General features: G+C 44.6%; 1 protein-coding gene across 1 annotated transcript in view; it reads left to right on the top strand.

Annotated features, from left to right (window-relative positions):
- Positions 1-3617: 3617 nt before the first annotated feature.
- ST8SIA3 (ST8 alpha-N-acetyl-neuraminide alpha-2,8-sialyltransferase 3) overlaps positions 3618-26476 on the top strand; it is a 42299-nt gene continuing 19440 nt past the window's right edge. The window contains exons 1-3 of the mRNA XM_028748519.2: positions 3618-3743; positions 17048-17228; positions 20674-20796. Of these exons, the coding sequence (XP_028604352.2) occupies positions 3695-3743; positions 17048-17228; positions 20674-20796 (353 nt within the window). The 5' untranslated portion in view covers positions 3618-3694. The remainder of the gene's footprint in view (positions 3744-17047; positions 17229-20673; positions 20797-26476) is intronic.

Below are 26476 nucleotides of genomic sequence, written 5' to 3'. Positions count from 1 at the left end.
GGAAGTGTACACATTCAAAGGTACTGTACACCTATGGCCTCATTCGCACAACACCTGAAGGGAGAAAATTGTTCCTGGACCTGAAAGTGCAGGTGGAAGGTTGCATTTTACCCTCTCCTCCATATTAAAATAAGATCCCAGCACTATCAGTTTGTGGGGTGCCTCCTGCTTCTAATTCCAGTGTGCCAGACACTGAATTTAGCAAGTTAAAATATAAACCATGTTAAAAGAAGAAGAAGAAGCCAGGCTTGCTGGCTGATGAGGTAATCACCTGAAGACATGGGCCATTAAGAGAATGCAAGACAGGATGATGCCCATTAAGAAATCTGTCAACAAGGCAAAGGTTGTCTGCTGCAGAGTCCAGAAGGGAGAGTTTAGGAATTGCAGGGGGCTGATGTAAGGAAGAGGGGAAATAGTTGTGTTTTGGGAAGCAGTTTGCAAACTGGAGAAAGACTGCAAAGTGGGGAGCCCTGCCCACTGGGTCAAATTTGGCCCATGAAGCTGCTTCTAATAAGAACCTGGCCCATGAAGCCAAAAAGGTTCTCCACCCCAGCATTGTCCCCTCCCTTGTGATTGAGTTAGGCTTCTGGCAAACATGCACAATGGCTCCAATCAGAAAGCCAGAATGGGCTGCAGTGCCTGTTGATTGGAGGATCAGTCCAGGTTTGCAGACAGAAAGCTTTAATCAATTCCAATTGGTTAGTTTAAACCATGGGTAGGCGAACTAAGGCCCGGAGGCCGGATCTGGCCCAATCGCCTTCTAAATCCGGCCTGCGGACAGTCTGGGAATCAGCGTGTTTTCACATGAGCAGAATGTGCCCTTTTATTTAAAATGCATCTCTGGGTTATTTGTGGGGCTTGGGAATTCGTTCATTTTTTCCCCCAAAATATAGTCCAGCCACCCCACAAAGTCTGAGGGACAGTGGACTGGCCCCCTGCTGAAAAAGTTTGCTGACCCCTGGTTTAAACCATTTAAAAACTTTTGGTTGGCTAAAAAGCAACAGCAGATCCTTCCTGGATAGTTAAAGAAATAAATGCCTTTGCAAAGTTACATTTCCAATTGCTATATAATAGGAAATATAGAAGTAGTTATAAAATATAATAAATATATAAGCATTAGGTAAAGGTAAAGGGACCCCTGACCAATATAAGCATTAATACTATATAAATATCATATAATTATATAAAATAAAAACTGCAGAGCATCATCTTAGAAGAGGCACTATCCTTTCACGCTGGCACAGGTGAGGATGCCTCTGTCAAGACTGTTGTTGCAGGGGGATGTTTTCCTGTTAATTGTTTTTGGGGGGGGGGCAATACGCTGGTTTATGCAACTGTAATCACACAATAAAGGATTTTTCAGAAGAGATTCTGCAGATGAGTATCAGAAGCTCAAAAATGCGCTAATTACTCAGCAACTGCGGGGGTGGGTTTGTTCAGGGTTGGCAAACACTTGCTTTCTCAGAGCGGTGGGAGGCACAGTGTTTGTATTTTACCACCCAGACCCTATTTTCCATGGACAGTCCCAGATTTACAGAAGATGTCCCAGTTTCTGATTTGATCCTGGAATGTCCCACTCTTCCTTAGGACATCCCTATTTTCATCAGAGAAATGTTGGAGGGTATGAAATAGGATGTCCCCATGGCTTATGTTTTCCCCAGACAGAACTCGCCAGAACTTTTCCGAGCACAATTCAGAGTGTTGGTGCTCACCTTTAAAGCCCTGAAAGGCCTTTGTTCTGTATACCTGAAGGAGCGTCTCCACCCCCACCATTCAGCCCGGACACTGAGGTCCAGCGCCGAGGGCCTTCTGGCGGTTCCCTCGCTGTGAGAAGTGAGGTTACAGGGAACCAGGCAGAGGGCCTTCTCAGTAGTGTCACCTGCCCTGTGGAACGTCCTCCCAGCAGATGTCAAGGCAATAAACTATTTTACTTTTAAAAGACAACTGAAGTTGGCCCTGTTTAGGGAAGTTTTTAATGTCTGATGCTGTATTGTTTTTAATATTTGGTTGGAAGCCGCCCAGAGTGGCTGGGGAAACCCAGCCAGATGGGCGGGGTATAAATAAATTATTATTATTATTATTATTATTATTATTATTATTATTATTATCAACATCAGCATCATTATTATCATTATTGTTGTTGTTTAGTCGTTTAGTCGTGTCCGACTCTTCGTGACCCCATGGACCGGAGCACACCAGGCACCCCTGTCTTCCACTGCCTCCCGCAGCTTGGTCAGACTCATGTTTGTCGCTTCAAGAACATTGTCCAACCAATTATCCTTATTATTATTATGAATTCAGTTCCAGCACCTCTCAGGTGGGTGCCATTGCCATGATAAGAGAACAAAGGAGGTGTGTTCATTGTGAGTTCTGACACCTCTTTTTCCTAGAAAAATAGCACTGGACATCTCTATTTTCATAAGAGAAATGTTGTGGGGTATGAAATAGGATGTCCCTATTTTCATCAGAGAAATGTTGGGGAGTACGTAATGCACCAGCAGTCATGGGAACTGACTAGTTTAAAAAAAAACACAAAAAACAGAGAGACTGCTAACTTTTCAACTTCTTTGTTTTTTCAGCGGTTGACTTCTGGATTTTACTAGTTCTTTTTTTTAAAAAAATGTTAACTTTAAGGTGTGTTGTTGTTGTTGTTTAAAAACTAGAAGCTAAACATTTGGTTGCTGGGAAAGGGCAGTTGAAATCCAGGTTTTCCAGAGGTTTGCTTGACATGGGCGTAGCCAGCGGGGCAAAGGAGGCAGCAGCACCCACCCACCCTCAACCAAGTAAACACAGTGGTACCTCGGGTTACAGACGCTTCAGGTTACAGACTCCACTAAACCAGAAACATTACCTCGGGTTAAGAACTTTGCTTCAGGATGAGAACAGAAATTGTGCAGCGGCGGTGTGGTGGCAGCAGGAGGCCCCGTTAGCTAAAGTGGAACCTCAAGTTAAAAACGAGCTTCAGGTTAAGAACAGACCTCCAGAACGAATTAAGTACTTAACCCGAGGTACCACTGTAAATAAAAACACTTTACTAAAAGTGGAAATAATCAGAACATTTGAAATATTTTGACAGATTTTTTTCCCCCTGAGCACATGGGCTTAAAAGAAAGTAATTTAAAACAACTGTCTTTGAGACATTTCATTCTGAATCTGCTGGACAGAGCCATACAGAGGATGGTAACAGGAGGGGTGTCCTGCCCCCACCCCCAAAAAAAATCCTGGCTATGTCCATGTTGCTTGGCACACTCAATAGAGATCTCGGCATTGAATGTGCAGTACAGTACAGTGGTACCTCAGGTTAAGTACTTAATTCGTTCTGGAGGTCCGTTCTTAACCTGAAGCACCACTTTAGCTAATGGGGCCTCCCGCTGCCGCCGCGCAGTTTCTGTTCTCATCCTGAAGCAAAGTTCTTATCCCGAGGTACTGTTTCTGGGTTAGCAGAGTCTGTAACCTGAAGCGTTTGTAACCTGAAGCATATGTAACCCGAGGTACCACTGTATTGCCTTAGTGAAGGACTAGGACTTCTTGTTTGGACGACAGGGAGTGCTGTGCCTTCTTGTGAGTTTTAAGAACTACAATTCCCAGAGTCCCTTAGTCCATGCTGACCTTCTTCTGTGCATCAGGGTTGCAGATTAACTGCACGAGAGGGAACAATTCCCCAGGAGAGAGGCCTTTATTGCAGCAAGAGCAGATGGAGCCATTTCCACAACTAAATTTGAAGGCCCCAGAAAGCTGGATGCGTGAGTAAATAGCCTAACCTTAATTTATAGGTTTAGAGGAATGCCAGAGATTTATTTATGTCTGAGGGGTTTTGTGCTTTAACATTCTTCCTCTGAATTCTGGACATCTATCGCGATTATTTTATTGTTTCCAGCATTTAGGCCTCGCTTTCTTAAAACAAGAACAAAAAAACACCCTAAAACGTGCCTCAAAGCGACTTTAAACTATATAAAATCTGAACAGTGTGTGTGTAAATCATTTGAAATCAGATACGTACGATGAAAATGCTATAGGACAGAAATTTCTAGAGCCCCTTGAAATAGCAGTAAGCGTTTTGTTTTAAAATACGTGTGTATCGCGACATTGTTTTGTTTGGAAGTAAACATGCATTTTTTCAAATTGGTGTTAAAAAGGTGCCTCTTTGTACAGGGTGAGTCCTTTAAAAGAGGCCCCGTGGATACAGAGTACAGTGGTACCTCGGGTTACATACGCTTCAGGTTACAGACTCCGCTAACCCAGAAATATTGCTTCAGGTTAAGAACTTTGCTTCAGGATGAGAACAGAAATCGTGCTCCGGCGGCTCAGCAGCAGCAGGAGGCCCCATTAGCTAAAATGGTGCTTCAGGTTAAGAACAGTTTCAGGTTAAGTACGGACCTCCGGAACGAATTAAGTACTTAACCCGAGGTACCACTGTACACATGTTCCACGGGGCCTCTTTTAAAAGACTCACCCTGTACAAGACATGAAAAGGCCCCTTTGAGTTTACTGTCGCTGCCAGCGGAAAGGGATCCTTTAAAAATGTCCCATGCCATCTCTTAGCTCAGGCAGACTAGTCCTCAAAGTACCCGCCCCCCAGTCCATGCTGCAAAGCCCCACAGCTTTCTGCACATGCTCAGAACCACTCTTTTGTTCTGTATTCCTTCAGTATAGTCCAGGGACTATTTCAAAAAATTAAATAACATGATGAGTGTTCACCAGCGGTGGCCTAACTTGGAGGGGTTTTCACAGTGACAACAAGTTCTAACACAGGTAGCCATAAATTGTCCTGAAAACTGTACAGTAGTGGTGCCTCTGGTTACAAACTTAATTCGTTCCGGTGGTCCGTTCTTAACCTGAAACTGTTCTTAACCTGAGGTGCCACTTTAGCTAATGGGGCCTCCCGCTGCCACTACACGATTTCTGTTCTCATCCTGAGGTAAAGTTCTTAACTTTACTACTTCTGGGTTAGTGGAGTCTGTAACCTGAAGTGTTTGTAACCCGAAGCGTTTGTAACCCGAGGTACCACTGTATAACATTGCTCCTGGCCTTTCAGATGCTGCCAGACTACAACTTCCATCATCCCTGGCCATTGGACATGTTGGCTAACAATTGGAGTCTTAACACCATCTGTCATCTGGGCCGTGTCCAGAAAGTGGTGGGGGATGAGTGTTCAGACCCCTGGGATCTCACTTGTGGGGTGCCTCAGGGTTCCGTCCTCTCCCCCATGCTTTTTAACATCTACATGAAGCCGCCAGGAGAGATCATCAGGGGGTTTGGGCTGGGTGTCCATCAATATGCGGATGATACCCAGCTCTACCTTTCTTTCAAATTGGAACCAGTGAAGGCAGTGAAGGTCCTGTGTGAGTGCCTGGAGGTGGCCAACAGATTGAGGTTGAATCCTGACAAGACAGAAGTACTGTTTTGGGGGGACAGCGGGCAGGTGTGGGGGACTCCCTGGTCCTGCATGGGACAACTGTGCCCCTGAAGCAGCAGGTGTGCAGCCTGGGAGTCATTTTGGACTCACAGCTGTGCATAGAGGCGCAGGTCAAATCTGTATCCAGGGCAGCTGTCTACCAGCTCCATCTGGTACACAGGCTGAGACCCTACCTGCCCGCGGACTGTCTTGCCAGAGTGGTGCATGCTCTGGTTATTACTGGATTACTGTATTTTAATATTTTGTTGGAAGCCGCCCAGAGTGGCTGGGGAAACCCAACCAGATGGGTGGGGTATAAATTATTATTATTATTATTATTATTATTATTATTATCTGGATAGCAATCTATCATGGATGCTTTAGTTGGGATTCCTGCATTGCAGAGGGTTGGACTAGATATCCTCTGGGTTCCCTTCCAACTCTATAATTCTATGATTCTGTAAGTCTAGAAGGATGCCAGCATGGTTAAATCATAGAGTCTAGTGACTATGAAAAAACAAACAAATAAAAAGGACAAGTTCTGGAGCGCCAAAGGTTCCTCAACCCTGCATAAGAATAAGAATATGAATAATTAGAATAATAATGATTAGAATAATTAGAATAATATTAATATTCCACCCAGCTGACTGGGTTGCCCTAGCCACTCTGGGTGGCTCCCAACAAGATATTTAAATAATATTAAAAGAAGAGTTTTTTAAAACCCACAAACACAAAGGAAAGGGTCCCCGGCTACACACACACACACAAAGAGAAAATGAAACTTGTAAAAAATATAAGAAATAATTAAGATTAATGGAAACAGGAATGCAATGCATACAAGTGCTGCTTACCAAATACAATGCATTGTCTGGAAGTCGTTCGTTAGGCAAACATTCACATAACGAGTCTAGAATTTCCGTGGATTCCTATGGATACATTTCTCATCAGGGATTTGCCCAGTCTCTCCGCACAGTCCTTCTCTCGGTGGTTTCTTCCCGCAATGGCTACAGCAAAAGAGAGAAACGGGAAAAACTGAATTGCCCCACATATCTCTCCTGCACTCTGATTTGTCCAGTCTCACTCTCTTCTTGCCTGCATGGTTTCTGCCCAAAAATGCTTGCTGCCAACCAGCAAAGCACAAACAAGCAAGGAAGTCAGGAAGTGGAAACACTCTGGATGTTCAGATTTCGGAATCTGTGGAGTGTGTATCAGGGTTTGGGCACAATTCTTTATGTTTGGATAAGTAACTTTTTGCAGAGCGAGCTGGCAGATAGCAGGATCTGTGTGTACATAACAACAGTGAGGCATGAAAACATACAAAATGAACTAATATGTTGCAATAATAGTACATAAGAGACTGTAGCTCAAAAAAACCACTGAACTAACTGAAAATTCCCATTCTCCTGTTTATTATTGTTTATTTAATGTGTTTTTATATGTGTTTTCATGCTTTTGTCGTTATGTATTGCAATGGTATTTCCACTGGCAACATTAATTGTTTCTCAGATTGTTTCATCCTCTGAGCCCAACATGTTGTGATTGCTACAGTTGCATTTTAGAGCATCTGCAAAAAAAACCACCAACAAAAATAATCAAGGTCTGAAAAACACAGGAGGAAGAAAGCGGAAAACAGTGCGATGCAACAGTTTCATAACTACGTTGTCATGAGGATCACCTGTAAAAAGTGAACAAACGAGGAACGACAATTGCAAGAGAAAAAGGCTTGGTGCAGAACACCAGACCAGATTGCGTCTATTGTCAAATGCCCTTGAAAAGGTTGTCCTCCAATGTTCAAACTGTCACAGCAGAGTTGAACATTTTGGCAATGCCTTGCTCCTGGTGGATCTACAAGGAAGACAATTCATCTAACATCAGAAGCCACTTACGGTTAATCTCAGCTGGGAAGCTGTTTTACAGATTGTCAAGAAAGGAAGTGTGAGAGCAATATGATTTGCTGGTGTTTCAGAGTGCACTGAAAATGGACAGTTTTGCTAATACCTCGGCTTGGCCCATTTCCTTCTTCCTGGCCACATAATTTGAACATGGGAGGAAACATGTGCCATCCATGTTTTATCCGCCATTCCCTCATTGGGTCCTCAATTTGAGGGGAAAGCCATTGCAGCTGGCGGGCCATTGCAAACACGGGAACATTGTAGGCAAGGCAGAAGACACAGCCCCAGATCAATTAAAGCTACTTTGGCTGAGCCACAAATCCTATGTCAAGTCTTTTCATGTTTTCTACTTGACTTGTGATAAACCACATCTGATTCATTCATAACTTTCACTTGAACTCCAGCAACTACAAGGTGGGGGACCTCTTGCAGGTAGCTGAAGGCATTTTTGTGGCTCTTGCTGTAAAAGCAGGCAGTGTCGTTTCTAGTAATGGGGAAAGGGAGTTTTTATATAAAAATCAAAGTGGCCCCTATCAATCAATCAATTGACAAAACTTTATTGCCTTAGCCATCGGGCATAGCAATCAGTCATACACATCAATAACTATAAACAATACAGAGGGATAATAAAATAGCGCTATTACATGTAAGATTCCACATAACAGCCCACAACTTTGGCTCCAGGAAACTTTTCCAGCAACAGAAACCAACAGAACACTCTAATCTCTCACATCTGTTTGGTGGCGGTAGGAATTTCCTGTTTTTATAATAATTAATTTTATTGAAAGTTTTCAACATTGGAGACAATAAAACTATTGTATTTTTCCATGTATAACATGCCCCCATGTACAAGACGATTCCTATTTTGGGGGGTCTCAAATTTAAGAAAATGGGGGGAGATGCCCCAGAGTGGTTGACATTGGGGGGGGGCAATGCCAAAAATCACTAACCAGACTGACACACGCTGACAACTGCTCACGTCGCACTAGCCAACATGTGTCTGCCCACTCACCAACAGCAAACAGCAATCGCACGCCCAATTGCCAAAGTGGCAGCCAATCCACAGCAAACCTTGCCACGAGAACTAATCACCCACGCTATTACCGCAGCAGCAACAAACCCAAAGCAGCACTTGGCGCAGCCACAAATCACCCACAATATCACTGCTGACAAGCTCCTACTCACGGACGCAACCTATCTCCCGTCCGTCCCCACCACGCACTCTCCATGTATAAGACAACCCCCATTTTTTAACATTATTTTAGAGTATAAAAAAAACTCGTCTTGTACATGGAAAAGTTCGGTAATCTAAAAAATAATAATAAAGGGCATGGAAGTAAAGAGAAAAGAAAGATAAATGGAAGGGAAAGAAAGAGAAGGGGAGGGAAATATTTTTTAAAAAAGTAATAAAACACGAAACCATATGCATATAGTCCTCTGTCACAATTATATCTTAATTCTTAATCCACACATAGAGGAGTGAATCTTCCCAGCTCTCAACATTTTTTATAAGTAGGCCAATAAGAAACTCTGGATAAGAGGTGAAATCTCTTCCCTAGCAGGCTTATACAGTGTGCAGTAAAGGAAACAAAGCATAACCCTCACTACTCTGTCCTCTCCTGTTCTACCATTTCTATATAAGGCCTCCAAGACTACGATTCTATGATTTCTATTGTCGGAGGGTCCAATGAGATCCTGCCAGAGCCATGACTCCTCTACCAGATGCCTTCATTTGCGAAATTGAGGTTAGGGTTTCCAATGCAAGCAGTATCCGTTGCTTGGTGAACCACACACACACATCCAGCTCTAATTGATCATCTAAATTATAGCCTGATTTGGCTACATGGCTGGACTATGCTGGTGTAGATTGTAGAGGTTCATCGAAAGCTATTGCAGAATACTGCCACTAGGCTGTTGGAGCGAGTGCTCAGTCACTTCTGCGTTGAAAGAGCTGCCAGTATGCTACCAGGACAGTTTCATGGTCTTGCTATGGGCATGTATACAAAACAATTGGGGACAGGTGACCTCGAAGGAATGTCTTACCTTGTATACCACAGCCTAGTCACTTCAATCATAGACTCTCTTAGTAATGACCTATTCTCCCAAGGTTCAACTTGCATCCTCTAAGACCAGGGCCTTTAGCCTGCTGGCAGCTGCCCTTTGGAATGTGCTTCCAATGAACATCAGGCAGGCCTCTACCTGATGCTGGCTTCAAGCTCATCTTTTCACCCAAGTTTTCTTTGAGATCTACTGATCTGTGATGTATTTTGTACTTGTGTTATGATTCTCTTGTTGGCTATATACTGGGCATCCATTTAATATTAAGAAATTGTGCAGAAAAACCCATTCTAGGAGTTTCAGTCCTTGAGGGTTAACTTTCTTATCCATGGAAGTACGAGTAAAGGGGAAAATATCATCCAGATCTATTCCACGTGGTGTTAGGCTTCCCTCTGGACCATCGCCAATGCGGGCATTAAAGTCCCTACATCAGCCTTTCTCAACCTGTGGGTCCCCAGATGTTGAACTACAACTCCCATCACCCCTAGCTAGTAAGGCCAGGGCTCAGGGTTGATGGGAGTTGTAGTCCAACAACATCTGGGGACCCACAGGTTGAGAACCGCTGCCCTACATAGTAGGATTCGGGCTTCTGAATATTTCACCTTTATCTGCTCTATAACGCTTGTTAGATTGGTCCAGATCTTAACCACCACAGCTAGGGTATGTGCTGGTGGAAAGTAGATGTTGATACAGAAAAATGGGTCTCCTGCCCCTGCACTGAACTGTAGTGGCAAGAAATATTCATAGAGGAGATCTGACTCCCCAACACTGATTTTCCCAGCCAAATCCAGTGAGGTAAAGGTGGTCAACCCCCCCCCTTCCTCGTCCTTTTTGATGTCTCTTGGCTGCAGGGAGGCTATGCTGAGAGTATCCCTGCAAGTGTGGAAGGTTAGCATCTTGCAGCCAGGTTTCCTGTTGGAAGATGATGTCAAAATTCTGCAGAAATGTAGTAAGATCTTTATCTCCTTTCTTGCTCCAAGTTCCAGGTGAGGATGTTGAGATCTTTCTTGGCTCTACTGAGTCAACAGTAAGAGCTCTCAGGTGGTCTCACTGTGGCACTGGCTCCAGTGTGGGTGCCTGTATCACCGACATTTAATCTTAGGGATGCGAGGTTTTTTGATGCTGGGCTCTTATAGAAATGACTAAATGTCAATTCCCCTTCTCTAGGTGGAGGCTTCTTCCATCTAGGGTGAGAGATCCTGTCGTAGGGTTTGGGGCGCGATGCTGGAATAAGGGTATCATCTCTGGGGAGAGGTTTTTCTTGTCACCCATGTCTCTCCCTACGCACAGGGATGTTATTGGGGTAGGTTATGTATGGGGGCGCTGTATTCCTACTAGTGCTATTGTTACGTGTGAGACCACTTGGCTGGTACCTTTTTTGATGAGAACTTGGTACAGGGTGTCTTATCAATTGGTGCCTGTTGGCGGGATTATTGTGGTCTATATGTAAATTGAGATTTTTTTCCCCTAGGAAGTGGTTACCCCACTTAAATGACACTCTGGGGATTGGATTGTTTAAAGTTGGGTCACTGTTTCTTTGGTCACAGTTTGGCCTTAGATCCAGGCTGGTGTGGATTCTTGCTAGATCAGCTTGATCTGTTTTATCTGTTTCCCCCTCTGGAGCATTTTGCCAGTCATCGAAGACCAGCAAGTCAAGGTTGGATAAAGTGAGATGGGAACTTTCCAACCAGTTCTTCTGGTAGTCTTCTGTAGCTATTTGATTTGGAGGGGGCGAATCCTTTCTTGCCCAGACTTGTAAAAGGGCATCTGACTGTCTCTCTGAATCCCATTCTTTGTTAAAGGGCATATTGGTTAGGATCTCAGGATTGTTTGAATTATTGTTTAAATTAGTAGATTTGTTATTGGTGCAGTCTTGGTTAGGTTTATTGGGTTGTGCCAGCAGAGGTGGGGGGACTGTTGTTAGGATCCCCAACTCAATTAGCCCTAACAAGACAAGCACGTTAGCCTTCATGCCAGATAGTTCCTTTCTTAAGCAGTTCAAGCTCTGAAATTTCCCCCTGCTAGTTTGGGCATTAAGGAGACAATGGTCTCGGAGGTAGCCATACAAATCTGCAAATCTTTCTCGCTCTGCCCTATCAGTTCCTTTGGCTGTGGACTGAGCCTGTTGATTAGGGGTAGAGCTTGTCTTGAACTGCATGTTGTTATGATCCATGTGTGTAATATAAGAATTTTCACATACTAGTGCTGGGTCAGGAGACAAGTTACCCAACTGTTCATGGTCAGAGGAGTTTTGCCAACCTTCTGTTTGTTGGTTATGGTCATTAATGCTGCTTAAGGTTGCAAGATTTAGTGACTCTTGGGCAGGGCCAGTGGGGTTAGCCCTTAGGGTATCTTCAGTACCTATATGGCTAGTTACCACTGGATGGCAGTAGTCTAGGATGGTCTTTTGTAGGAGAGGCGGGGCTGTTTCTTTACTGCTCTGCTTCCTCTCTTGGGCTCTAGTTAGCACCATGGTGGGTTTATTGCACGTTTGTTCTGGGTATCTCCGAAGGCTTAGTGGCTCTCAGTGACAAACAAATGGAGCCAGGTATAGTGGGCAGGCTCGCTAACAGGGAATTTCCTCTGAGCCAGGGGGAGGCAGGCAAATAGAGTGGCCGGCCACAAGAGTTCAGCTGAACTAGCACAAAGTGGGCTGAGATAGTTTCCTCGCCACCACCTCTGCCTCAAAAGCAACAACAGTCTCGTTTCTCGTGCTTTGCCAGGACTCAGAAGAAAGGAGGAGAAGGGAAACTAAGGGGTGAAGCAGCTCACAGTAATTAGAGTAGATTGCAGTCGTTCTGTAATTCTTCACCGACAGGGCCAGGCCCTGGAGTTGGTGGTATCATCTGGTGTTCCTTCTCTGTGAAGCCTGTTGGCTGCATGCTGTTCACCACCATTATTTTTTTTCTTAATGTTGGCGGGCTTAGAAATTTTGGCAAATAAATAAATTCAATATTAGATGTCCCTAACCCTAGTGGCACCTTGGAGATGAGCACATGGTTCTTGTGGCATAAACTCTGGGAGGCCAGAGCCCATTTCATCCAATGCACCTGACACAGTGGCCTCTGTTTCGTGGAAGGTTGTGACTGAATGGTTATAGCATTTGGCTCTTTTTGCCAGATCAGACTAATGCAGAAACTCTTCTGGAATCTACAGAATTCCCTAGGAAGAGCGAATAACTGCCAGACTAATTTTAATCCGTAGGATAGGTCTGTCCATTGGGTATTTTCTGGCTTGGACTTTGGATCTGATTTGGAGTTTTAACCTTGCTTTTAGCCACATATTTATCTTCCTGGTGTATAGTTCCTTTGTTATGGCCGTGGCTAAGATAATAAAGTTTGGTGACTGATTTAGCCTCTTATCTAACAATTCTCCAGGTAGCCACAGGTGAGTGGGTGGATTTCTATGCAGAGATGAGCAAACAAGCTGGCAGATGATGCTCCAACCCTCTTCCACTAGCTTGCTTGATTTCAGCACTAACTGCCAAGGAAGGGACTGGCAGAGGGAGAATGAACCACTCCACCCTCCTTAGGAACATAGGGAGATGCTTTTTACAGAATCAAGTCATTGGACCATCTTGTTCCCATGTTGTCTTCATTGACCTACAGCATCTCTCCAGGATTTCAGACTTTCTCAGCCTGACTTGGAGATGCCGGGAATTGAACCAGGGACCTAATGCACGCAAAGCAGATGCTGTACCACTGAGCTGTGGCCCTTCCCCAATTCCACTTGTCCCCTTGGTAGAGGAAGGCCACTTTCCCTTCTTCCACCAGTCCATTTGGAAGAAAGCAATTTTATTTAATTTTTACTAGCCATCTAAGAGACTAATAGTCTGCATTTGCATGCTGACTGCAGAGTCATCTCCCAGTTTAGCCTTTTAGCAGGCTCGTAACTTTTGTGAGATTGACTGACTGAATTGATTGACTGGTTTACTGATTGATTGATTGATTGATTGATTGATTGATTGATTGATTGTAAAGACTACACTTTTATTTATGAGTTGTTGTTGTTGCTGCTGCTGCTGTTTTAAAAAAAAAACCTCCTTCCTTAGGAGCAATAATCAAATTATTTGGTTTTCAACAGCCACCACAACAACCAACACACACATCTCATTAAGATGGCAAACAGGGCTCTGAGCAGACTTTCTCTCTTAGGAACAATTATTCTAAGCTTTATTTCATATTTTTTAAATTATATTTATATTATTGCTTTCTTCCATGATGCTAAATGCAGATCACATGAGACCTTCAGCTGGTCTCTCATCCAGACCCTGCTTATCTTCTGCATAACTGTTGCATCATATGGCTTTCAGCCATACCTTAAGACTTGCATATAGACTACAACGAGAACCTAGGCCAAACTACAAGAGAAATCCTGACATACATCTGTTTGGAAAATTATGCATGGATGGGCTGTGACTCCAACAGACAGGGTCTAATTTGATTCATCTAGTCAGCTCTGGCTTGTATCTCTGCCAGCCAGGACCTGCCAAGGAGGTCAAAAAGCTGTGCTCATCACTGTACTGTACTAAGATACCTCTTGGTCATCTTACAACCTATGCATAATTTTAAAATCGATAAGGTTGTTTGGAATCAGGTCTATATTTGTACTTTTCCGGGCTGCAAATGCAATACATTGGAGTCTATTAGCAAACAGTGATGATGTGCTGACTTCAAGGGCCAACCTAGATAAGACGAATGAGAATTCATTTTGAAACACACATTCCATACCTACAATTCAAGAAGTTGTATCCTACATTGTCCAAGTGTGTCCAAGTTCTTGTAACTTATATACAACTATACTTAAGTATATAACATTCTGTGTCCTTTTGGTGTGGATAAAGTGGATAGGGTAAGTGGCACATCTAGTTCATCCTGTTATCACAGTGATTACTATGGGATACCCTGGAGCAGAACCCAAGCACAAGAGCCCTCTTCCCTCCTGTGGTTTCCAGCAACTTGTATTCAGAAACATTACTGCTTCCAGCCATGGAGGCAGAACATAGCCATCCTGGCCAGCAGCCTTCTCCTCTATGAATGGGTCCAGTCCTTCCAGGCTGGTGGCCATCAGTGCCTCCTTTGGGAGTAATAATAATAATAATAATAATAATAATAATAATTTATTATTTATACCCCACCCATCTGGCTGAGTTTCCCCAGCCACTCTGGGCGGCTCCCAATCGAGTGTTAAAAACAATACAGCATTAAATAAACAGGGCTGCCTTCAGATGACTTTTAAAGATAAGATAGCTGCTTATTTCCTTCACATCTGATGGGAGGGCGTTCCACAGGGCGGGCACCTCTGTCTGGTTCCCTGTAACCTCACTTCTCGCAATGAGGGAACCGCCAGAAGGCCCTCAGCGCTGGATCTCAGTGTCCGGGCTGAACGATGGGGGTGGAGATGCTCCTTCAGGTATACAGGACTGAGGCCGTTTAGGGCTTTAAAGGTCAGCACCAACACTTTGAATTGTGCTCGGAAATGTACTGGGAGCCAATGCAGATCTCTCAGGACCGGTGTTATGTGGCCCCGGCAGCTATTTCATTTCATTTCGCTTCCCTATTAATTTGTAATCCGCCACTCTAAATTACCATGCACATGGCGGTTTACAGCAACAAAATATGCAACAAAGAAAGCACACATTTATATAGTAAACTGACCCAATACAAAAAGTCATAATAAAACATAACTTTAAAATGGAACAACTTATACCAGATAAAAGTAATATTCAATAATCTATTAGAATATAATAAAATTAACTCTCAAAACATCAGCAAATAGTAATTAAACAGAAATTCACTCTTAACAGTTACAATAAATAATTACTAAACTATGATCAGTAAAAATAACTGCAAGTCACAATGCATAAAATACCACAATACATACAAAACTATGCAATGCATGAAGAGGTACTATTTTTTAAAAAAAAATCTCTTCTGAATCTTCCAACATTCAGCTTCACTGGAGGTCCGCATGTTCTATTGTTATATATTTTTGTTAGAATACCAGCAACTTCACATACCAGCTCTTTAAGCAGTAACAAATATCTATAATAATATTGCAAAAAAATCAGTTCCACTTGTAATCCAAACACATAAACCAGTTTAAAAGGTCTTTCACCTTCACTTACTGGTAAATATTTCTGCAGGGCTGAACCAAATATCACCGGGGGGGGGGGAGTTCCATAAGTGGGGTGCCAACACAGAGAATGCCCTGTCATGCTAATTATTATTATTATTTATCATTTCTACCCCGCCCATCTGGCTGGGGTTTGGTACTTGGGTCCCAAATTGTTTAGGGCCTTACATGCACTTGGCTTGGACTCAGTGAGTTGCCAATAACCAGAGTTGGGTATCCTTCCTGGTTTTCCTTTCAAGGTAGATGGCACGGGTCTCATATTGGGGGGAACTCTGACAGCTCTCTTTAAAATAAAATAAAAATGAAGCATCACCTGCACTTCCCTTGATAACAGGCTCTTTAAAAAAATAAAAACAAGCAACACCTGAATCATAGAAACTTAGAGTTGGAAGGGACCCAAAGCCATCAGGTCCAACCCCCTGAAACTGTAAAAGGCTAAAGGAAGGCTGTGGCCTTCCAGATGTTGTTGGACTCCCAATTCCCATCAGCCCCAGGCAGCACAGCAAATGTCAGGGATGATGGGAGTTGTAGTCCAGCAAGATCTGGCGAGCCATGGCTTCCTCGTTCCTGTGCTAAGCCTTGCCACTGCATACTGTACCTGAAAGTGTCCACTCATTTTCACAGCTGCCCCATGTGTGTTCTGGGATTCAGGCCCAGAGCTGGAAGGCTGTGCTCACTGACCACAAAGCTCTTGGTTGTCTCAGCTCCAAACCGCCTCCCAAAGGCTTTGCTCGCCACAAAGTTCTCTGCTGTACCAGCTCCAAACCACCAACTCATGTCCGTCTGTAGGCAGTGATGTTTTTAAGGGGCGGATATTGGAGTCTGGAGCATCTTCTATTGTGCCAATGGCATTTGGGCAGGAAAACAGGTGCTACCCCGTCTCAGTCAGACCCAGAACCACAGTTCAGTGGTACAACAAGTTCCCAGATCCAGTCCCCTCTCTCCAGGCAGGGCTGGGAAACCCCTGTCTGAAACACTGGGCAGAGTCGACCATATTGAACTGAACAGGGATGGTTCAACTCAATGCAAGGCATTTTCCTTATGTTCAGAGAGCAAATCTCCAGAATATTCCAGGATGGTGTGTGTTTGCCACCCCTGAGTGCTTTTGAATGGGACACCTATTTAAGGCAATAGGATCCACAGCTTCCTGCACAAAGGAAGCAGGCAGGATCAGGCAGCTTTCCATAATTTCCGGCAGGATCCACCTTTTTTTTTTTTTTAACCCACCCCCATCCGCTGCCATTACAACGCTGCAGAGCTCATACCCTCCATTTTTTATTTTGGTATTATTATTTTTTAATTCTTCATGCTCTCAGCGCTTAGCTCCCCTGTGTGTGCGTGTGCTTTGAATTAATCCTTTGGAGTGTTTGTGTATGTTTTCCCTCCCCCGCTCCTTAGCCACACCGCTCTCCCCCCCCCCCCACCCCACCACACACATACAAGCTCCATCCCCGATTTCTGGGTGTGTTAACTCCAATGTAGCTCTTTCAGCTCCGTGTGTGTGGGGTGTGTGTGTGTGTGTGTGTTCTCTCTTTCAAACCCCCCCCCCCCACTTCTCCGCCCCCAGGCATGAGAAGCTGCAAGATGGTCCGGGTGGTTAGTGTTCTGGGTCTGGTGATGCTCAGCGTAGCTCTGCTGATTTTGTCCTTCATCAGCTACGTGTCTCTGAAAAAAGACAATATCTTCACCACTCCCAAATACGCCAACACGGGAGTGCCACGAATGTACATGTTCCACACTGGATTTAGGTGAGTGCTTGAAATACATATATGTATATATTTAAATGTACATATATCGTCTTCCAGGGGAGGAAAGAGCAAGTGAGCTGGGTGGAGGGTATGCATGCTGGAGAGGAAGGGTTAGAGGAGGGAAGGGTGTGTGTTGCGCGGGGGGGGGGGCAGATATTACTATTATTATGATCATTATTGGATCAACGCTCCGGGACACCCCCATTCCCCACCTCTTCGCTTTTTTGTGCCAACAGTAAACCAAACCCCCCACCCCTCCCTTTTAAAAATCGATCAGATCGTGCAGAGGTGGGGGGGGAGGGTTGCCTCAGTGGCCAGAGGAAGGTGGGAGGTGAGGAACCCCCGGCTCCTATAGATATAGATAAAATATGATGCGGGTCTCTGACGAGAATCATGGTGGCTCCCTGCCCGGTTCATGTATATTCCATCATGGGGCGAGCTGATGGCGCAGGCGCCCTCTTTCCCCGGCTGGGGATGGGGGAAGACATCGGCGCGGCTTCCCCACCGCTTTGGGGGCGGGTTGACAGATGCACAAACGCTCTTTAAACGCGCAGGGGGCTAGGAAGGGTCTCCGATCGCTCCATTCCACCATTCCTTGTCTTCTCCCATCCCCACCCCGTGTTCTGCGCTGCCCCGCAGGTCTGGTGATGGAAGTGGGGAGGGGAGTCCTTTGTGTGATTGTGGCTTTCTTAATTTTATTTTTAAATGCATTCTTTAAAAAAAATTCTGCTTGGATGCGCTGCGCTCCCCACCATCCCAAAGAAGCGCAGATTTACTCCCCGTTTTAGCGCCGGCAGAGGCACCCTCTTCTTTGCGCGCAGAGATCGGGCCCGGAGAATTAGGGGAGGGGAATTGCAGGAGGAAGGTGGATTTTCCAGGCAGGCGAGAGGCGGAAGTCGTGGAGACGATTCGCTGGGTCTTCCTCCTCCTCCTCTGCTGGTCCAGAGGCCGGGAAATGCCCCACGCTGTGCAGACGTGGCGTTGCATTGGCTCTTTGCAAAAAATAAGCCCCTTCCCAGCGCCCACACAAATGCTTCGGGGGGGGGGGCGTTGCTTGAAATGGCCTCCTCCCTCTCAGAGAAAGAAGAGTTTTAAAAGTGAATGGAAACTTGAGGCTCCGACGTTATCTTTCGGAGGTCGCTGTCCATGGTGCTGAATTTCCATCCCGTTCTGCGCCCCTCCGCCTTCACTCCCTTCCAAGCTTGCTCTCCGCTAATGAACCGCCCAGATGCTAACGGCTCTGGCTATTCAGAATGGGGGGAGGGGGGTTGGTTCAAAATCAGAGTTTGGAAGGGACCTCAAATGCCATCTAGTCCGAACTCATGCTGATGCAGGAAATCCTGCAGTGTCCCTGTTCGGTGCCCGTCCACCCTCTGCTTCTAATTAAGGAGAACTCTCAGATCACAACATTTGAAAGGGACCATTCTGTTTGTTTTCTACTTTTGTGCATAGGTGCTGCCTACCAGAGGAAGCAGAACTGGGCTAAATGGCCCAGAGGTTTTGACTCAGTACAAGGCAGCTGGATACCTTAAACTATATTCTGTGCATAGGTCCCACTTGAAATTGCTTTTGCATGTTGTCTTCTCCATGCTGCCACTTTAATAAATATAGTGTTATGTAACCATAATGCTGTGGCTGCTTCTGGTGGCATCGTCTGCTGTCTAGACTAATGTGTAGACTGGCTCTTAATCATTAGAAAATTTGAAGTATTGGGGAAAATTAGAAGCTAACAGCAAAATCAGATGCATGTCTTCTCAGAATTAAGTCTTCCTGAGTTCAGTAGGACTTACTGTTGTTTAGAGTTGCAGCCTAAAAGATCCTTTACATCAGGGATCGAGAATCTGCTGTTGGATTCCAGCTCCCATTAGCCCCAGCTAGCATGAGTGATGGGAGCTGATGTCCAACAAAATCTGGAGGGCACTATAGGCTCCTCACCCCTGCTTTACATGTTACATTTGTTCTAGTCACATGTAGATAGAAAGTATGATGTACAGCCCATCAGGTGAGAAGAATGTACACACTGGCACATTTGCAAAGCTAAGCAGGGTCCGGTATGGTTTCAAATTGGGTGGGAGACTGCACGTTGAGATTCTTGCATTGCAGGGGGTTGGCCTAGATGACCCTCAGGTCCCTTTCAACTCTATTACTGCCTGTATGCATGCAGCAAAATGCTTAGGAAGGACTCTAGCTCAGTGGTAGAGTAGCTGCTTTGTTAAATCCCTGGCATCTCCAAGTAGAGAATGGAAGATACTTCCGTCTGAACAACCCTGGAAAGCAACAATCAATCAGCATAGATAATACTGAGTTAGATAGACCAGGGGTCTGGCTTAGTATGAGGTAGCTCCCTAAAGTACGTTCAGGTGAGAACACACAAACAATGATCTACACACAGGTTCCAAGCATTTTCATCAATGGAATTCCCCCCCCCCTCTTTTTTAATTCCATAAAATTTATACACTGCCTGAGTGTAGAAAAAGCCACCTCAAAGCGGTTTGCAAAAGATAAAACAGAAAAATGGGGGGGTTTACAAACGTACTTACAAAAAGGTAAAAACTTAACAAAAGTACAGAGAAGAAGAAGGGCCAGTCTGCAGGGGAGTTTCTCTTACAGGTTCTAAAGATCTCAGAAATCTGCTTTGCAGTAGGGCTTTTTGAATGTGGTTTCCTCTCTTTTGTGGAATAGCATTTGCTGCCATGATATGACAGTCAGCCACGATCTGCACTTTCTGGAAACAGCCGGAGACCTTTTTGTTCTGACAAGCTTTTCCAGCTGGATAAATGGGCCTTTACTTTGTCTGGTTTTATTTTCTTTTTAGATGTATTTGCTGTTTTTTGCTTTTTAATTATCTTTCATGTACATCACCTTGAGATTGTTGTTTTGAAGGCAATTAATAATAATAATAATAGGTGGGGCAGAAGAAGCAGTAGAGGAATAGGAGAGCATGAAGCCCATGAATTCCTGGGGAAGGCCAAAAAGAGTCTAAAGGAAGATGATTAAAAGTGGTAGCAAGTATAGTTTCAGGTCTCTAGCTTGCCTGTAGCATTCCATAGCATATTTTCCTCCCCACAACATATTAAGTGCAAGATTACATATGTAGCAGGATCTAATAGATCCTTTGGGCAACAGGAGCAATGCTTTCAAACCCTCTTCCTGTGGGGGAAGCGTCTCCCAGCACACGTACGAATAGCATGTCAGGGAGAATGAACAACTTGCCTCTAACATTTTCTCCAGGTTCTCATCTGGACTGGGATTTGGTGAGATAAGTACAACTGAGCATGTTTAGTTTCCAAGTGTAATGTGTCACAGAACATATCTTGTCTATTTGATGGTGGGGTGTCCTTGAAGACTGGCTTGCACTTCATTCTAGACTGTAATAGAATAGTTAATTTACACCTTCAAGCTTCGAGTGAATTCACTGACGATGTGGATATGTGATCCCTTTCAGGTCCCAGTTTGCACTGAAGTTCCTTGACCCTTCCTTTGTACCCAATACAAACGCCTTGAACCATGAGCTGCAGGATAAAGCTCCCAAATGGACATTCAACAGGACGGCATTTTTGCAGCAAAGGTGAGTGAGAACGAGACAGACCTAAGCAATCAAGCCAAAAGCATTTTGTCATGTTTCTTAAAAAAAACAAAGCAATTGCAATTGTTATTTAACTGATGTGGTCTTGGGAGTTTTAAAGATCAACCAGCCATAACAGTGATCTATGAATGAACGAGCAGTGCTTTGAGATGGGTTTCTGTGTTCAAAATCAGAACTTCTGCTTTTCTCAAATGTTCTCAAGTGCTTATACCAATAAACGCTAAGCCCTTCCTATTTTGAGAAGGCATGTTTTTACCGCAGACCTGTCGCTGAAGATGTGACTTGTTTCTGATCAGTATGTGAAAGTTGTATTCTATTTCTTTCTCACCTCCATGGCCTCCTGGCAACCCTGGCTCCAGTGGCAGGTAGCGTGGTGGTGCAGAGGTGCTTACCTGACCTCCAGCCCCAGCAAATGAGTTTATACCGCTTGCTGGGAGGGAGAGTGCCATGGCTGCAGAAAGGGGAGCATGGTACATACACGCCAGCAGGTGCATCAGATTGGCACAGCCAGGGCGTTTGCATTGCACCAGGTTTGTCGCAGCCTCACCCCAGCCCTCCCAGTAAGCAGCGACAACTCACCTGCCAGGAGATCAGGTAAGCACCAACTCCCCACCATGCCATCTTCTTGTCACTCTGACCCCCGTTACACTCTCAATGTGAGACCACAACAAAACTCTGCTTGCTGAGAATTCTGAAGTCAACAAAGAAAGTTGAAGGAGGATAGAAATCAATTGCGCACTGCAGGATCCGACTGCTTTCTCCATCCAGCAATGTGGGGTATAAAATTTCCCAGGGCTTTCTTTTTCTGTGGGAAATTTTCCCTTCCCGAAATTCATTAGTATCAATGAATGGATTCCAGATGCGAATAGAATATTAAGCAAGCTTGGCAGTTTCAAAGATGTAATTAATATTTGTCCGGTGATTATCCCCAGCAAGTATGTGAGTCAGCGTATATCGTGCACAGTTCTTTGGGTTTCTAACATTTATTAGTGCGTCAACAGTTTTCAATAACTTCGGGTTGGTCCCTTAGTTTTAAATGATGTAAGAGAAGCACATGATCTTGTCTTTGCAATTTTTACAAGTATTCAAACAATACATAATTTAAGCCGTGCCTTATTTCTTCCCTTCAAATTTTTGTGGGGAATTGGGACAAAAATTAACATGGGGTACTTTTTTGAGGGTGGGGGCTTTGTTTACTAAATTGGGGGGGGGGATAACATCCTAAATTAAATCACTTGCTCGCACATCAGAAAACTGTCAGGTACAAATTACCCTGTGCAAGTTAGCTTAATATCCACAGGAAACATTTCCAGAAACGTTTCCCCATATTGAATTTTTGCAAAACCCCACATTGCTATATCCATTCATAGTTTACCTCTCCTTATTTCTCTCTGTCCACTAATTTCCCCAAGGAGCTTAGAGGGGTTAAAAGGAGACAGGGCAAAGGAGATAACCATTGATGAAGAAAGGTATCCAGGTGCTTCTCCTTTCCAGTGTATATGAAATGGGTCTCCACCCCAACTTTCTCTTATCTTTTGGCCCAGGAGCCTTCAGAATTTTTAGCAGGCAGAGCCCTCACATTATTGGGAATGACCTTGCTCAGTTGTAGAGCATCTGCTCTCCATGCAGAAGGTCTCAAGGTTCAATCCCTGGCATATCCAGGCTAGGAAATACCTCTGTCTAAATCCTGGAGAGCTACTGCCAGTCATTGTAGACAATACTGAGGTCTGACTCTGTATAAGGCAGCTTCTTGTGATCCTATCTAAACCATCTTTCCTCTATGCCAAGAGCACACAACTCCTGCAGCCGGTTATTGCATGAAAAAACAAAATAATGAAAACGCTCTTTATTCCTGCTGTCTTTTATTAGTTTTGCTCCAAGATTGTTCCGAGTTTTACCAAAGCGGGCACTGTTGTCTAATAGCTACCTGTTCTGTCTGAAATATAGACTGGGATGATACAGCTGTGTTGCAGTGTTAAAAAAAAAACCACAACTACAAATATATTGGACCAACTGAATGGGCCAGTGCAGGCAGAATGTAGGCTTAATCTGCAGTTAAGTAATTGGGGGGGGGGGCAGCTATGAGATCAATTTATGATGTTATGTTTGCAGTTATATTTTGTTTTATTCATTCTTGTAAATCATCTTGGAAATACGATTGAAGGGCAGTGTGTGTGTGTGTGTGTGTGTGTGTGTGTGTGTGTGTACACAAAGCTGCATGCTTCCTCCTCCCAACTCCTATGTAGGCACATAAGAAAAGATCTGCAGAATCAGGCCAAATGCCCATCTTGTCTAGCATCCTATTATCACAGTATCCATCCAGATGGCTATAGATGGGCTGGTGGATACAGAGGAGTGGTAGGAGGCACTAGCTGGGGAACTCCCCCAAGGAACCCCCCAGGTTCAGAGCCAGGGGATCAGTGTTGGGGCGATGATGAGTGGTCAGAGGAAGAAGAGGGAGCAGGCTGGCAGGGGGAGGTGTCGGAAGCTGAAGAGGCAACAGGGTTTAGTGAGCAGGAAGAAGCTGGGGCAGAGAGCAGTTCAGAATCAGAGGCAGAAGTGGAGGCTGGAGAGGAGTGGGGGCAGGCTGCTGAAGACGCCAGGGACTCTCCCCCTCCTGCTGTGACCAGTTCCTCTCCCCACTGGTCTCCCAGAACATACAGAGGAATGAAGAGAGCAGAGCAAAGAGAGAGAAGACGAAGGCAACTCAGGTTGCTGGAGAAGGAACCAATGAAGGATCCTTAGAGAACAGTGGGACATTCAGTCCTCACAACTGCCTCTTTGGGGCAAGACCTACTGGGAAGAATTCCTGTGACCACTAGGCATGCACTATTTTTGATTTCTTTGAATAAAGAGTTAACTTCACTGATGCCAGGTGTTTTGTTGCTGACCTTCTCCTGACAAAAGCCTGCAAGCAAGACGGTGTTTCATCAGTGCATCTTGTGGGAGAAAACCCCATATCTTAACTAGCTTACGTTATGTGAAGAAGTCTCTTTCCTGGAGCAGCCGGTGGATGGGTGGATTCCCTGGACCACCCTCTGTCAGGGTAGAAAGTGTGGAGATCTGTGGGCAAAGGAGACCTGCCCTCAAAGCCGTCATTACTGCAAATGTGGAAAGTTTCGTTGTGAGGGACTGAAAAGGGGTGTGTCGCGTTGGTATATCGGTGCGGATCAGAAGAGGCCTCGGATCCACAGGATCCCAAGCCCTCCTGTTCCCTTGACATGCCCCCAACAAGGGAGACAAACTGTGACAGTCCTGGAGCAGGCACAGTTATTTTCCCACCCCTGGAAACCAATGGATTGAAGGGCAGAGGGGGAAACCTTCCAGTATGGCCAACACAAGCCCAGTAGGGTTTAGTAAGTGGTGATTCCTCTACCAAGGGCTCTTCCTCCTACCTACTTCTCTGTAAAAAAACGGTAAAGGGATCCCTGATCATTAGGTCCAGTCGTGGCCGACTCTGGGGTTGCGGCGCTCATCTTGCTTTATTGGCCGAGGGAGCCAGCATACAGCTTCCTGGTCATGTGGCCAGGAGTGGTATCTATTTATCTACTTGCACTTCGTGCTTTCGAACTGCTAGGTTGGCAGGAGCTGGGACCAAGCAATGGGAGCTCACCCCATCACGGGGATTCGAACCTCCGACCTTCTGATCGGCAAGTCCTAGGCTCTGTAGTTTAACCCACAGCGCCACCCACGTCCCCTCCACTTCTCTGTAGCATTGCTCTATTAAGAATTACATTGGCACAAACCTTAACCCCAGTTAATGCCAGACCAGATTTCCAGTATAACCAGTGTGGCGATCACACAGGGTCCCCGAACGTTTAATGGTCTATTGATCCCTGTGCCACCACTGTGCTCGCTTCCCTGCTGCCACCAACCCATTACTCTCAGGTAAAACACTGAGTCCAGACAGCTGTTAAAATTGAACCAAATAAACAAGTTTATTTTATAAACATTAACAAGTTTATGGTTTCTCAGATAATATTCCTGTCAGTTTATTAACTTTAGTTTCTTTACCGGCCTATACCTTCCTAATACCTTCTGACTGATTATCTCAACTGTTTGACTGACTCCTCTTAAAAAATTCTCTCACTCTCTCACATCAGACTAGCCCAACCCACAGACTTATCCTTTCTGTCTCTTCTAACTCCAGACTGACTTCTCAAACACCCTTAACTCTAACTCTTAACTCCTCCCCTTGGGTTCCCATTGGTTAGTCATTTTACAATTATTTAACCATTTCCTTAGGAACCCAGTATGATATCATACACCTAGGAGGGCAAACACCACAACCAGTAACCAAATTATGGTTAACAGGACTTTGTTCACAGTTGCTGCAGATGGATTTCTTAGCTGGTTAAGGCAAGAGGGGAGGATTTGTGCAGACTGAAAAGGGGGCTGCAGGAGATATCTGCAGCGTTACAGCTCGCTATTGATCCCTTAACCTTGTTTCAGAGGGATCCGGCGCTTACAACCGCATGAGCCCAGCAAGCAACATAGAATAACCTGGAATCACATAATTTACTCAACCAACAGGCTGTTCAAATGTGTTGCATGCTTTCAAATCCAAGAGCTTTCTTCTATGGGAGTGGACATCTAGCGTCAAGTAAAATAAAATCAGGTGGAATAAGGCACGGTGCTCTGAGGTCAATGTAGGTATGTTGACCGTTGATTGGATTATAGTTTATTTGATCCTGCAGGGAGAAGAGGCTAGAAGTTGGATTACATGGCTTTTAAAATAGGGATGGCAAAAGGAAGCACAACAGCTTTGGGTTTGGAGTGTCATCACCTCGGTTTCCATTTTGATGTACCTTTGTAAGGCAGGCAATATACAAGGCACAATACGAAATTTCATTAAGTGGGCAAGAGTCTATTCAGTTTCAATTTGACTCTTCTTGTCAGTGGGGTCAAGAATATGCTGCGTTATTTCCATGGAACCTTTCTTCAACTTTCTATATATACTGTCGCGCTAGCAAATCCAAGGCAATTTTCTGTCAGATAAGCAAGTTCTAGATCTTATTAAGCTTTAAACGTTTCAAGCCAGCAAGTCTGTAGGTTGCTCTGAGGGCCATCAGAACAGAGCAAAGTGAGGTCTGCCTAAGTGAGACGCCAGTAGGAAGGCAAAGCCGGTATACGCAAGGGAAACTTACCAACAAGCTGGTTTCCAGATTCCCCAATGTGTTGCAAACATAAGTGCTTTTCAGGGGAAAGGCTCTGCGCCTAGATTGTGGAATGGCAAGATGTGCAAAGCCTTTGACTCAGTCACTCCTGAGTACCTTCACCATCACTGTGGAGTGCATAGGTTGTTTTATTGTATTTTAAATACCATATTTTTTGCTCTATAAGACTCACCAGCTAGAGGGCAAGAGGTGGTATAAATATTGATCTTTGGGGTCAGCCTAACTGCTATGCAATGAGTTTGTGTAACTGGCTTCTATGCTGCTTATCACGATTTGGAAAATAGTTTTGGTTTGAAGATTTGAACATACAGTTGCACACCACGCCAGTCTCTGAACGGTGCAGAATTCCAGGCGCTTACCCAGGGTTTATGTTTCCTTTGGAATGAGGGACAATGGAGACTGTGATGTCTTTGTGATACATGGTTTATTTACACATATATACAGCCTGAGCCTACAATGGAGGAGTTCACTGCATTAAACATCCT

This window comes from Podarcis muralis, chromosome 11 (assembly GCF_964188315.1).
Source record: "Podarcis muralis chromosome 11, rPodMur119.hap1.1, whole genome shotgun sequence".
Taxonomy (NCBI): Eukaryota; Metazoa; Chordata; class Lepidosauria; order Squamata; family Lacertidae; genus Podarcis; species Podarcis muralis.
Note: the sequence above shows the minus strand (reverse complement) of the source record. Positions and strands in the feature narration are given on the sequence as shown.